This window comes from Megalobrama amblycephala, linkage group LG4 (assembly GCF_018812025.1).
Source record: "Megalobrama amblycephala isolate DHTTF-2021 linkage group LG4, ASM1881202v1, whole genome shotgun sequence".
NCBI classification, from domain to species: Eukaryota; Metazoa; Chordata; class Actinopteri; order Cypriniformes; family Xenocyprididae; genus Megalobrama; species Megalobrama amblycephala.
Window position 1 is genome coordinate 49,850,723 of NC_063047.1, and position 15,889 is coordinate 49,866,611.

The 15,889-nt window shown below is 37.8% G+C and overlaps 1 protein-coding gene across 5 annotated transcripts in view; it reads right to left on the reverse strand.

Annotated features, from left to right (window-relative positions):
- The window catches only part of LOC125267810 (disks large homolog 4), a 200,152-nt gene that overhangs the window by 76,268 nt on the left and 107,995 nt on the right, over positions 1 to 15,889 (reverse strand). The window contains exon 1 of one of the 5 annotated variants that reach the window (XM_048189785.1): positions 3,601 to 3,731. The exons of the other annotated variants lie outside the window; for them this stretch is intronic. Within the exon in view, the coding sequence (XP_048045742.1) occupies positions 3,601 to 3,690 (90 nt within the window). The 5' untranslated portion in view covers positions 3,691 to 3,731. Of the gene's footprint in view, positions 1 to 3,600; positions 3,732 to 15,889 lie in introns of those variants that run through there. 5 annotated transcript variants of the gene reach the window in all.

Sequence of the window (15,889 nt, forward strand, 5' to 3'; positions counted from 1 at the left end):
ATTCTCCTTTGCTTTCAAGTTCAGATGACAACGTTGTCAAACGGTCCCCGCTCATGCAGATCTGCAAAATGACAAAACATGCTGAATTCTGCTGCGAGGCCAGTAATTGGCGAGGTCACTTTGAAATAAAAACTATGCGCATATACACTGAACACGTAATACACATGTGCATGATGTCAACCATTTTCTCAAATTTGCGTTTTTGTAGTTTATACAGAGACAATAATGCTATCATTTTCAAAGACTTGCAATTTGAAACACGTTTTCAAAAGTTTGCATTTTCAGGCCTCCTTTTTTTAGTTGAAAATGGTGTAGTGTAAACACAACATGATTTCACCAAGTGCAACATGATCCTGGATCAACATCTTTATTGATCCTGGAAAAACATTCCAATCAACCAATCAGATTTGAGGGACAACTTTACAGTTTAGGCTTACAACGGGGGTTAAGAGCTTATACATCAGTGTTATTCACCTTTCATTTAGGTTTAAAGGGTTAGTTCACCCAAAAATGAAAATTCTGTCATTAATTACTCACCCTCATGTCGTTCCACACCCGTAAAACCTTCATTCATCTTCAGAACACAAATTAAGATATTTTGGATAAAATCCGATGGCTCAGTGAGGCCTGCATTGACAGCAAGATAATTAACACTTTCAGATGCCCAGAAAGCTACTAAAGACATATTTAAATCAGTTCATGTGACTACAGTGGTTCAACCTTAATGTTATGAAGTGATGAGAATACTTTTTGAATCAAAGAATCAAACTGCCAAAGTCATGTGATTTCAGTAAACGAGGCTTCGTTACGTCATAAGTGTTTCGAAATTTCAATGGTTCACCACTGGGGGGTGTGACTTTGGCAGTTTGATACACGCTCCGAACCACTGATTCGAAACAAAAGATTTGTAAAGCTTCATGAAGCAGTGTTTTGAAATCGCCCATCACCAGATATTGTTGAATAAAGTCTTTATTTAGTTTTTTGGCGCACAATTTTTGTCGCTTCATAACATTAAGGTTGAACCACTGTAGTCACATGAACTGTTTTAAATATGTCTTTAGCAGCTTTCTGGGCATCTGAAAGTGTTAATGATTTTGCTGTCAATGCAGGCCTCAGTGAGCCATCAGATTTTATCAAAAATATCTTAAGTTGTGTTCTGAAGATGAACGAGGGTCTTACAGGTGTGGAACGACATGAGGGTGAGAAATTAATGACAGAATTTTCATTTTTGGGTGAACTAACCCTTTAATAATGCGTGTCCGCAGCATATGTTGCACTCACACGGGTTAATACATTTGTTGTCGCAGTCTCATCCTTTAATAACAGCAATATAATGCAAAGCTTTCATTACATTGAGGCAAGTTCACAAAACAATCTGCACTGAAATGGACATTCTGTCTGTCAGGGACATTCACACTGGAGCAGTGCACTATTTCTATATAAACATGCACTAGGATGTCTTTGACTGCTGAGTTTTTTTTCAGCATGCATCGTTAGCATTACGTCAAATTAACAGAACTTTAAAAAAAAAAAACATGTCTTGAGGTCTCTGTATACTATTGATTAAATGATTGTCCTACTCATTGCAAGTGGTCAGTCCCATTGAACATGCATATCATGCACTCTTGAGGGGCTGTGGCCATTATAAAGCCTCAGTACACTCAAAAATAAAGGTTCCAAAAGTTTTTCTTCTCTCCACAGTGATGCCATAGAACCACCATTTATGGCTCTCCAAAGAACCTTCCAGTGAACTGTACTTAAAAGAACCATCATTTTCTTAGTGTAAATAACATTTTAATAATCTAAAGAGCCTTTTCCACTATAAAGAAATGTTCCATGGACGTTAAAGGTTCTTCATGGAACCATAAATGCCAATAAAGAACCTTTATTTTTAAGAGTGTACTCAAGGTGATACTGCAGTTACACTCAAATATCAATGCCATTAAACCATGTCTTGCCCAGATTGCATTGCACTATGAATTGTGGTCACATTACAGAACACAATGTCGGACGAAGGTTGGGTAGTTAAACGCAGATATTGCATAATGTTTTTGCCTTCTCAAGATGAATAACTTGTTGTATTCCTCATTTGTAAGACACTTCGGATAAACAAATAAACGTAACAGCGAATGTTGACTATTTGTGTAGGCCGTCCTACTGTCACTGAAAGTCAACGTACCTGTGGCAGCAAACCCTCCCTCTGTTTCTAAAAGTGTTTCTCTGACTGCATATCTTATAAATAAATGAATGTTTCACAAAAACAATCAGACAGAAATGACACCCACAATTTATGATACAAACCAATGAGAAGAGAAAACACATCCACCCACTCACTCACTCACTCACTCACACACTCCAGGGCAGAAACACACAAGCAATCTGTTCTTGCACTTAATATTGTGTTTCTCTCTCTTCATCCTCCACTGACAGAGTAAAGTTTTACTATAATAATATAGTCTCTATCTCTTCTTCCAAATTCTCCTCTACCCTCAGTCTTCTATAGAAAAATGGAAACAGCCTGGAAATGTCTGTCTAGAAATGCTATTTCCCAGCAAAATAAACTGATTTTTTTTAAAAACAATCCAATTCATTCATAACATTATTACATCACTAGTAGCAGTTCAATCAAAAACCTTCAAATATCATGAAGCGTTGATGTACATATATTCATTTTGGAGTGTAAATGAACTACTAAATATAATTGTATAGAAGAATTATTTCTGACATACTACAAAAAAGTCATCTTCTTCTTTCACTATTTCTTAATCCCTTCCTATTCTAACTAGTATTATTCTGGAAGATGTAGCACTTCATGCGTTACTGCCTCCTTAAGATGAACCGCTTGTTGTATTCCTCACTTGTAAGTTGCTTTGGATAAAACCATCTGCTAAATTAATAAATGTACCCCATGTACCCCAGGTGCCCCATTTTTATACTTTTATTTAATCCCTTCAGTCTCATTAATCTTCTCATCTATTATTTAAGCTGCTGGACCATTTTGACGGAAGCACCATTTCACACACAGACACCCTAATTTTAACTTTCCACATTTTGCAACTTCTGACGCACCAGGCTCTTCAGAGCACCATCCGTCTGCTGTGAACAGAGACCCATCTATGGATGCTTCTGATTAGAGCCATTCCTCAAAAGGTCCATAACATTTTTATATAAAACATAAACATCTTTAAGAACACATAGTTCCCAGTAGGACTATTATGATTCCCGTAAGAATGCTTCTGTAGAACATCAGCAAAAGGATGTTAAAGAATATCTTTAATGATTTTAAAACTCCTACAGCTCCCTTGTGATTTCCTTCAACTGTTCAGTAGACAGACATTATTCTGAGTTCTAATAAACACATTACACACAATCAAATATGAATATTGTGGGAATCCGGTAGCCTATATGATCTTCTTTTCAATTTTCTTCTCATTATTTTTATTAATGAATGAGCTTATTATTATTTTAAGACTGTTTCCAAATTAGGTTAGAAATTCCAGCAGAAGTCATGTACACATCTCCCGTCGCGTTTTCTGGCTATAGGGATGAACAGCCAGCTTACCCAAATGACAGTATATTCAGAAAGGCGTCATTTCCTACCATGATCCGATGGCGTTGTTTTTTAGCTTTCCGGACGTTGTTGATGAAACGCCGGCCCATTTTCTTGGCGTACCACACGGACACAAACATCCTGCCCGAGCGCTGAACACCGACGAGCGTTCAGACCGAGAGCGCGCAGCTCTCCACACGACCGGCGCGCGGGAGGAGGGGTGAGGAGGAGGAGGAGGAGGAGGAGGAGAGACAGGCTTGCGCTTTAAATGTGACAGAGGCGAAAGAAGGCATTCACGCATGACGCGTTTAGACGAAATAAAACAGAAATCAAGGTCTTGAGGCGCGTTTTGGAAAGTGAATAAAGCAGCAATCAATGAAAGGATGTATGTGCGTTTATGATTTTGTAGTCGTGACGCGAAGCGGTAAAATAAATGTTATGCACGACTCCGAGTGGCCAATTGCTTTTATAGGCAGTCTATTATAAATGTGGTTGCATATTATTCATTCATGGCAACAAAAATGTAACAATAGCAGTTTGCTGCTTGTGTGCAAGAAGTGATTTTAGGGGGTTTAAGCTACAATAGTTTCGTTCTCGGGACATCCAGTTGAAATTTAAGAGTAAGAACTATCTATTTTACGCAATTCATGGCGCGAGACACGACGTATAACGAACAAGCAATTAAATAGCGCAGATAAAAAGCAAAAACACTGCTACAACTGCTACAATGTGAAGATGATGTGCACTTATTGACACGCTGATATAGGCTAGTCCACAAAGGTTTTGCTCATCTTGTTTCTGGCTTCATTGACGGCTTAAGAACTATCTGTGACTGTGAAAATGAGGCTGTTTATCTTCTCCATGGCCTACAAAGAGAGCAAAAACCGGAGCGTCTACGAAGGTGTCTACTATTCGCACGCGACGTGATGCTCAGTGAGCTGCGCGCTCACGAGAACTTCTCCGAAATAGACTAATACAATTTATTAGCTTCATAATGCGCATTGTGTGTCATACGTTTATTGTGGACGACAATGAGAAAAAAAGAGGCCTGCTAGTAATGTGAAAAAATGCCATATAACAAAACTACCATTTTCCCGTCTATTAATATGCTAATAATTTTATTAACACAGTAGTACGGGTTAAGTCATATTTAACTACTAAGCAAATTAATACCAATGATATTGTAGAGTTGGCATCAACTGGTAGCCTACCATAAGACAAAAACCCAATCCATTAGCTTTTGGATTATTGCAGAAAATAAGCTCTTTGACCAACAGAAGTTTATGATTCTTACACGACGATTCTTCAAATGAACAAAACTTTTATGAATTTTGAAGCCTAAATATAATCAGCAGAAGTAAAAAGCTAAATGTAGGCTATGAATGAGCTAAATCACGGTCACATGACTTCAATGTCACCACCATTAAGCTTGAGGCTGTGAAAGGACTAGTGAGTAGATGGCTGTGTCCGAAATCGCCCCCTATACCCTTAAATAGGGCACTATGGCACAGTGATTTGTAATGTCCGAAACCATAGTGGACGATATTAAGTGCTCTCATTCAATCCCACAATGCACCGCGGTGACGGGTGTACAACCGTTATACGCTCAACGTCTAGAGAATACCTATAAAGGCCCGGGTATACTTCACTTTCCGTGCCGGGACGTGTCTTGCGCGCAGTTGTGTCCGCACATCTTTCAAAGTATACTCAACCGCGGATGCGCATGGGTGACCGAGTTCGACACATGCGCAGGACAATTTTTTTCCACACTACCAGATATTGTGTCATTAACGGGACATTCGCTGGGAAGGATCCGAGAAGAAAAATAGTGCATCCACCATTGCAACTTAGTTCAGAAGATACACCAAGAGAACAAAAATCAAGAACGATGGAGAAGGATATGCTTCTAAGTTTACTCGTCTTATTTTTGAATCGTTCGTTACACATTCTTCTTTGACGAGTGTGTAAACACTTGCACATTGTGCTCAGTACTGTGCGTATTGCCACCTAGTGGACTCTTCTTTCCTGCTTGCGCATGCGCTGTTGCACACGCACCATCAGCGCGAAATTTGGGCTGCGCGCGGATGGGGTGTGCGGCCGTCCACAAGCCCTCCGGATGACGAAAATTACGTCATGTGGACGGTACACAAATGCGGATGGCCTAAGTATACTTTGGGCTCAATGCACCCCGAGAGTCGCACGGCGCATTAATTCCCCCATCTCGCCAGAAGATGACGCTCGCTGCTGAATCATCCATCCATCCATTTTCCAAACCGCACTGGTCCAATGTGGATACAGCGTAATATCATACAGGTATAAATACATTTTAAGTGATTATTAAATTGTTTAAATAAGGTTTAAACATCATCACATCATCTTACTACTGGAGCTGCCAGTTTGCTAAGTGTCAAATGATTATTAAACAGCAAGCACAAACTATGCAAAAGTGCACTCACTCATTTTCATTCACTCCTTTAAGTGGACTATATTAGTGGACTGATGTAGGGAATAGTGAATGAGGGTATAGGGGGTGATTTCAAACACAGCAATGAGTTTACCTGTTTGGTGTGATGACGTTTAAGGCCCCGATATATACCTCGACGTCCTAAGAGCCACACCGACCTATTACATCATTGCCACGGACCAATGGTAGTACGAAGGAGTTTACTAGCTGAAGCGAACTTTTCCGGAACTTCGTTTTGGCCTGATTTTGTTTGAAATTATGTCATACCAGTTCCTTCTTTGATTTTGCTTTATGTCAGCCTATATCGGGGCCTTTAATGTCCCCAGCAACCTCCTGTTATCAACCGCTTTTTTCAAGATAAGTAAAAGCGTTATTGTTACTGATGTATTTTGTTGTAGAATAAAAGGTGAATATATCTTGTTTTCACCACAGACCTTATTTCAGGCATTTAACCAAAAACCCATTCAAAAAGCCCATTGACTTCAGGACAATGGAACCAGAAGTGCTAAAATGCAAACTCGTTTTGGCTTACAAAAATACGTCATCGCTGCATTACCATCTCTTTATACCATGTACATTCACAGCACTTCTGTAAAGGTGTGCTAAAATACTCAGCAATACTCTATTGTGTATTTCCGGTTCGTTTGCAGTCGGAGCTGGGAGTGTATGTCTGCTTCTATTGAAGCGAACTGCACTCCAGATTATTACACATGCTAGGCTACAGTATATCATTCACTATTAAGGAGACACCTAGCATTCCAACATAGGACTGAATTATCCAGCTCAGCTTGGAAATGCACAACAGAAATGTCCTTTGGGAAGTAAGACCTACACTGTGTGCAGAATTATTAGGCAAGCTAACTTTCTGATCATATTTTTTTTCCAAACACATTTTACCAATTTCAATCCACATCAATCTTAATAACTACTATTAATAATGTTTTTAATCATTTATAAGTGATATATAATTGTTCATGAAGGCTGGAAATGAAAAATGCCTTATATTCAGGTGTGCAGAATTATTAGGCAGGTTTGCTTTTACAGGCAAAATGAGCCAAAAAAGAGATTTAACTTAGACTGAAAAGTCAAAAATGATTAAATACTCACGAGAAGGACGCAATACTAATGCAATACTAGAAATTGCAAAGTTAAAGCATGACCAATGGACAGCAAAATGCTCATTAGGTCAGCGGGGTCATACAAAAACAGGTGGAAAAGAAAAGACACATGTTAACTGCAAAAGAGTTAAGAATTAAGGTGAAGAGTTAAGTGTGAAACCATCAGGAACCTTTTAGTCTCCAGCGCCACCATTTTCCAGAACTGCGACCTACCTGGAGTCTCCAGAAGTGCAAGGTGTCTCAGAGACTTAGTTAGGTTAGCTAAAGAATCCTAAAAAATGACCCGCTCTTAATAAGAATCACAAGCTGAAGTGTTAGAAAATACATGAAGACTGGGTTTTTATAGGCCTTATAGACAGACAGATTGAGAGTGACTCCTGAAGGACCAGCACCACATCCTCTTTTACCACTGTTTGAAGAATTTATCTTCCAGAATCTGGCAGTAAGTTTTGGAAGATCATTTTTAGTCCATCTCTGCAAGACGGACATTTCAGGATAAGAGATGGACTAAAAGTGAACTCCCACACCTTACTGCCAGATTCTGGAAGATAAATTCTTCAAACAGTGGTACAAGAGGATGTGGTGCTGGTCCTTCAGGAGTCACTCTCAAGCTGTCTGTCTATAAGGCCTATAAAAACCCAGTCTTCATGTATTTCACAACATTTCAGCTTGTGATTCTTATTAAGAGCGGGTCATTTTTTAGGATTCTTTAGCTAACCTAAGTCTCTGAGATCCTGACACCTTGCACTTCTGGAGACTCCAGGTAGGCTGCAGTTCTGGAAAATGGTGGCGCTGGAGACTAAAGGGTTCCTGATGGTTTCACACTTAATTCTTCACCTTAATTATTCAATCTTTTGCAGTTAACATGTGTCTTTTCTTTTCCACCTGTTTTTGTATGACCCCGCTGACCCCATGAGCATTTTGCTGTCCATTGGTCATGCTTTAACTTTGCAATTTCTAGTATTGCATTAGTATTGCGTCCTTCTCGTGAGTATTTAATAATTTTTGACTTTTCAGTCTGAGTTAAATCTCTTTTTTTGGCTCATTTTGCCTGTAAAAGCAAACCTGCCTAATAATTCTGCACACCTGAATATAAGGCATTTTTCATTTCCAGCCTTCATGAACAATTATATATCACTTATAAATGATTAAAAACAATATTAATAGTAGTTATTAAGATTGATGTGGATTGGAATTGGTAAAATGTGCTTGGAAAAAAAATATGATCAAAAAACCAGCTTGCCTAATAATTCTGCACACAGTGTATGATAATGACCTGCTTTTAACTGCCTCCCCTTATACATAAATATTGCTTAAAGGTTGTAGGGTTGAGCTGAAGAAGAGGCATGAGTGTCAGCAGAACGCAATGCATCATCTCTCTCTGTGCATATTTGATAGATGCACAATGCTTAGTACTATACATAATGATGGCAGTGTCAGAGGTTAATGGACGGCAAAGGTAAATACAGAGAAAGATGAAAAGAGTGTGATGAAAATAAAATAAAGGATGTATTTGAAATGGAAAATTTATTTTTTCAAGGATGCTTGTGTTCGGAGCTCTGAAAAAAAAAAAAATAAATACTTTGGACCAACTTAAAAAATGCTCTAATTTGTTACAGCCAAATGTATTAGTTAGTTAGACAAACTGAATCATGATTTTCAATTAGATCAAAATAAAAATGCACTATAAATAAATGGCACGGTAGTTCACTTTTTTCAGTGAGTATATGAACATTTTTCAAACTAAGTTTGTCCAAATGTGTGTTATAGATATAATGATAATTCAGACTCTGTATCCTAATTCACAGATTATTACTTCATACTGCCATAAGTTACAAACTTTTTACACAAAATTGGATAAAAATGTAACACAACATGTGAAATAGTATATCTGAGATCATAACTGGATATCACTTGCTGAACTAAACATTCAACGTAATGAAGTTATGTGACAATAATCACTGTAAATTGCATGCCAGCTGAACTGCTTTAGCCTAAGGAAACACAATTACCCCACAATGCTTTTCACCGCAAAACTGTTTTCCAGTGTGTGCACACAAGTATTACGTAAGACACTCCAAGTTGAAAGGCTCACCTAAATGAGAAATCACATGCACTCTCCTCTCCTCTTCTCTCCTTTCTCCTTCTATATCTCAGTCTTTCTCTCTGCCACCATTTTCATCTCAACCACCCACTCTCTCTCTCTCTCTCTCTCTCTATTGCGTTGGATCCCCCAGACCATTTGTCTCAGCAAAAGTCTGTTCAGTAATTACCTCAGAGCTGCAGGGACAACTTTAAACATTCATTAGTGAGCAAGAACCTTTGAATAGACATAGAAGCCTCGTACACACACACACACACACACACACGCACACACACACACACACAACAGCAAGATTTTTAGTAAAAGAGAGGTGAAAAAAATGCAAAAGAGGTAGAGAGTGCCAAGTGTATAGTGCCTAGAGGAGATCATTGTAGCAAAAGGTAATCAAATCACTTTCAAACACACATATAAAGAGCTTTCCTGAACCTGTAGTGGGCAATGAGTAAGTGTGAATACTGAGCACATGAACACAGACCGCATAATGTCCCTGCAGCTGGCATAGGACGGTGAGCAAAAAAATAAAATTAAAAAATTAAAAACTGCATTTTAACATTTTCTAAAGAAATCTGAGTGGTGCTTGCCTGTGAAAAACTAGCTTCAGGGTGTTTTGAGTGGTTGCAATGGTGTTATTCAGGGTTCATGCAGGTTTCAGTAATTCAAATTTAAGACCTTTTTAAGACATTTTAAGACCATAAAGATTGAAATTTAAGACCTACATGCTGCTGCTCCCGGCCCCCTTTCCAGAAGAGGGCGGAGCTTTAACAGCTCAACAACAACAAAGCTGGAGAATCTCACACAGCCAAAATGAGGATTGTCAGTAACGGTGTTCAGCCAACCCAGGAAGAATCTTGTTGTAGTCCTTAAAAAGCAAATTTCTGTAAAAGAAAATATCTCCTTTTGCATTGAATTTTGAGGGTCGTAACTTTGCAGTTGTTTATGCTCAAACAGCAACATTACACACTAACTAAAGTTAAAAAAGTCAAATCATAATCATTTTATCAATCATATATATTGATCATCATCATAATCAATCATAATTATTTTAAGTTTTGTTATCTTAAACCCCCAAAATGTCAGGTGGTGCAACTGTCCGAACAAATGAACAGACTAAAAACCTTTAAAAGAAAATTTAAATGGTGTCTTAATAATAAAACATTAAGAACTAAATACTACAACATCATTTTAGGTTTGAAACCTTTCATATAAACACACTTTTACAAATATCAGTAGTATTAAAGCTGTTAATTGAAAAACTTTTGTCCAGCAATTTGTATATTCTCAAATGTCAGGGTGGCACAACTGCAGACACGGCTCTTTTATTATAAATTGAGGAGGTAATAATAGTAAACATTATAAATCATCATTCAGAGGAGCCACACTGATCATTGAGTCAGAGCGAATGGTTTGTAGATCTCTCACAAATACTGGTAAAAACTGCTCATTTCAAGTATGGTTATGTTGGTACACTTTCCATGTCAGATGGTACAACTACAGTATATACATACAACTACTTTATGTGGTTGTACCGCCTGACATAAAAAGTTAAAAAATTAATTTAACAACTGAACAACTGAAACTTGTTTAAATGCATTGTTCATGATTCAAAAATATGCATTACATAAGTTTTGTAAAGATTTTTTAAAAAACATCTTTGACCCAGTTACACTCACCGGACACTTTATTAGGTACACCTGTTCATTAATGCAAATATCTAATCAGCCAATGACAAGGCAGCAACTCAATGTATTTACGGATGTATCTGAAAACTTAGGCAGCTGAATTGTTGCCTCAATTATCTCAACAGCTTTAAAATATTGATATTTATAAAATTATATATAAAAGGTTTCAAACCTAAAAGGATGCCACATAGGCACCTCATGAAACATGATTTCGTTCAGACTTCTGAGGCAGTGGAGCAGTTTAATGATCTACAGCAAAGCACGCTTTGGTGAGAACTAAACAAATCTTTAATACTACAGTAGTAATTTCTCCCTAGAAATGACATCAGAAGTGGAAAACGTTGGTCAAAAATATACATTTACACACAAACTGACCAGAAACCGCAACTTTCAGACACCATCTTTCTTTTTCTAGCTCATCTGTCACTGAATGGAACACACAGGATTGTGGGATTTCAAAGACAGCGAAGGAATACATCTGATGCCTTCAGCATCAAAAATCAATCAGCTGAAGGGATCTCAGGAGACAGGAAGTGAAGCTAACTTTGGATTCGGACATGCCTTTGGAATGTGTCCTTTGAAGGCAGCATTTTTAAGTTTTTGGATGCAGCCCTCGTGAAAACAATCTGCTGAAGTTCAAACTGAGCATCAGAATGGGGAAGAAAGGTGATTTAAGTGACTTTGAACGTGGCATGTGTTGTTGGTGCCAGACAGGCTGGTCTGAGTATTTCATAAACTGCTAATCCACTGGGATTTTCACACACACGTCTATGGGTTTACAGAGAATGGTGCAAAAAGGAGAAAATACCCAGTGAGTGGCAGTTCTGTGGCTGAAAATGCCTTGTTGATGCCTCTCCTGTCAGCTAAGAACAGCAAACTGAGGCTGCAATTCACACGGACTCACCAGAAATTGGACAATAGATGATTGGAAAACGTTGCCTGGTCTGATGAGTCTAGATTTCTGCTGCAACATTCAGATGGTAGGGTCAGAATTTGGTGTAAACAACATGAAAGCATGGATCTGGCTGCTGCTGCTGGTGTAATGGTGTGTGGGATATTTTCTTGGCACACTTTGGGCCTCTTAGTACCAATTGAGGACCATTTAAACACAACAGCCTACCTGAGTTTTGTTGCTGACCATGTCCATACCTTTATGACCACAGTGTACTCATCTTCTGATGGCTACTTCCAGTAGGATAATGCACCATGTCACAAATCATCTCAAAATGGTTTCTTGAACATGACAGTGAGTTCACTAAACTCAAATGGCCTCCACAGTCACCAGATCTCAATCCAATAGAGCAGATTTAGGATGTGCTGGAGCGGGAGATTCACATCATAGATGTGAAACTGAATGATGTTGTCATGTCAATATAGGACAAAATCTCTGAGGAATGTTTCCAGCAGCTTGTTGAATCTCATCCACAAAGAATTAAGGCAGTTCTGAATGCAAAATGGGGTCCAACCCGGGACTAGCAAGGTGTACCTAATAAAGTGGCCGGTGAGTGAATATCATTGCTGATGCCCATGCAAGCATTATGGAAAGCAGTGTCCTTTCAGTGCCCCCACTGGCACACAGATGGGCAGGCTGGCATAGACATACACACTGGTGAGCTGATGCCCAGACTCACCGTTTAGCCACCTGGACACGCCATTACTGACACACTTTTAAAGGAACAGGCAAAAGTTGTGCCTATAACTATATAAACAGTGGTAAAATCACTTTAAAGGTGCCCTCGAATGAAAAATTGAATTTGTCTTGGCATAGTTAAATAACAAGAGTTCAGTACATGCAAATGACATACAGTGAGTCTCGAACTCCATTGTTTCCTCCTTCTTATATAAATCTCATTTGTTTAAAAGACCTCCGAAGAACAGGCGAATCTCAACATAACGTTACTGTTACGTAACAGTCGGGGTGTACGCCCCCAATATTTGCATATGCCAGCCCATGTTCCCAACATTATGAAAGGCATTACACAAGGGCAGCCATGAACGTCTGGATGTGCACAGCAGAATCATCAGACTAGGTAAGCAAGCAAGGACAATAGCGGAAAATGGCAGATGGAGCAATAATTACTGACATGATCCATGATGATTTGTAAACTGTCTTTCTAAATGTTTCGTTAGCATGTTGCTAATGTACTGTTAAATGTGGTTAAAGTATCGTTTCTTACTGTATTCACGGAGACAAGAACCGTCACTATTTTCATTTTTAAACACTTACAGTCTGTATAATGCATAAACACAACTTCATTCTTTATAAATCTCTCCAACAGTTTAGCATTAGCCATTAGCCACGGAGCACAGCCTCAAATTCATTCAGAATCAAATGTAAACAATATAACAGTATACAATACTCACACATAATCCGACGCATGCATGCCGCATGCATGACGAACACTTTGTAAAGATCAATTTGAGGGTTATATTAGCTGTGTAAACTTTGTTAAGGCACTGTTCAAGGCAAGCGCGAGCTCCGTGGCCGGAGAGCACGAGATTTAAAGGGGCCGCACAACATAAATCGGCTCATATTTAATGATGCAGTTAATTTAATAGGCAGTTAAAAAAATTAATTTAAAAAAATCTATGGGGTATTTTGAGCTGAAACTTCACAGACACATTCAGGGGACACCTTAGACTTATATTACATCTTGTGAAAAAACGTTCGATGGCACCTTTAACTAACTTCCTGGCATTTTTCTAGCCTGTCTACTTTCTCTTTAAACAAACTTGCCTGACCAACTTATATTAAGATTTAGAAATGAGTTCCCATCTGAGCATTTAACACAATAATGTAATGTACTTAACGAATTCTCAGTTTGAAATTGCCTCTTGCCTAGTGGTTCATTCTTAATCTTTTGAATAACGTTTTTATAGTGGGCAAAATTAAATTCAAGTAGAAACAGCGATCTATAGAATCAGGGGTTTGTAAACATGAGCCAGTTATTAACTCCCTCGATTTCCCTCTAGACTCATCTTCATCTCCATCCTTCACTTATACCTTCAGCTCTATTTCTCATCTAACATCATTTCCCCTGTAGTCCATTCACATCTCCCTCGCCTTCAATCCATTTCTGGTTTTTCATGAGCGTGACTTTTTATTTACTATCTTTCATAAAAATAACAGTAGGATTAATCATTTAATTCCACTGTTACAAGATGCTTTTTTTATTATAACCTTGCTTTTTTTTTTAGCTATGTTCGTGCAAAGCAATTTGTGCTTTACCATTAAGTCCATACAGATATGCAAATGATCAAACCGGCAGCCAATTAGAGCTCCAGTCACAGCGGAGCTTGTTACGCAACAGAGCTGCTTCTGTCCGTATACTGTGTAGTGCAGCAATAACAACACCCACACACTCACATTCACACTCACACACATATTCATATGTATACCAAGGCATGCACCTACTAATTCATTTTTCTCTGGTTTTTACAAAAGTGTATACTATATTACACTATAATATACTAATTTGATTCAACAAACACTATAATGTCTGTGTTTCCTGCTGAATCTACAGCGGCAAAATAAATAAGGAATTAATGCCAACACATTTCTATTGTGTTATCCTCACTGGGTATTCTCCACATACAGCATGATCAGTGTTGTCCAATTCATGAACAAATGACACTTCTGAGACAATTAATCGCACAAAACGACTCAAGAAGTCGTTGTTTTGAATCAGACTTGAAATGAAGTTGTGTGCAATGTTTGGGAAAGTTACTTTGAAAAGTAATGCATTACAATATTGTGTTACTCCCTTAAAAAGTAACCAATTTAGTTACTTTTTAAGAAAAGTAATGCATTAAGTTTGCATTACTTTTCCTCATCTGGGCTGGGCTTGTTTATATATAAAAAAAGTTATATTTTTGCGTATGATTTAACTGAATCATCGAATGTCAGCAGCAAGTACTTTGGCCAATAAAGTGAGATTAAATTCATAAAAACATTTGTTTCATTTAACATATATGAGGAATACTGAATTTTTTTGTGCAAGCGAGATTAGTAAATGCATTCTTACGTTTAGTCTATAACTACAATAACCATCATATTTACACACGACGCCTCTGCACTTATAATTTTCCTCAACATGGTGATAGGAGAGCTGTCACTCAATACATGGAAAAACAAAGTAACTCACGTTACTTATTTGAAAAAGTAACTCAGATATTTTGTTGTAAATTTTAAAAGTAATGCGTTACTTTACTAGTTACTTGAAAAAGTGATCTGATTACGTAACTCAAGTTACTTGTAATGCGTACTTGTAATGCGTTACCGTAACACTGAAGTTGAGTACAATCTAAAAAATATAAATAAATGTAAATGTATATAAATGTAGTTAAACATGTAGTTACTTAGTGGGTGGATGGGGTCCCCACTGCAAAAACTATATTCTGTAGGAAACAGTTTTCAGTTATATGAAATGAACCAGGCAAACAGAAAGAAATCTTAACAGAAAACTGTACAAATATATTATTAATAACAATCATCTGATTGTTCTGAGTTGAAAAAACATGTAATACTAAAGGTAGTGTAGATTTAGGCATAACACAAGACTTCATACCATTCATACACAATAATGTAAAATATTTAATTAATCTTAGCAACAGGAAGTTGTGTGATTAAGATACATCAGTGCAATATGAGCCTAAATACAGTAATCTTCACAACCTATTGCACGGCTCTTTTGAATATTTGATTCTGATTGGTCAATCATGGCATTCTGAGGTCAAATATGCTTGTATTATGAGTGCTGGACTGTGTAATCAATCAATCTATCAATCTATCTATCTATCTATCTATCTATCTATCTATCTATCTATCTATCTATCTATCTATCTATCTATCTCATTACATAATTCTTTTGTACTCCTCACCCATCCATGTTCTCTGTGGATGAGTGTTTGGTGTTTGCTGGGTCCCTGTACCCTGCTGTGTGTGTGTGTGTGTGTGTGTGTGTGTAAGTGTAA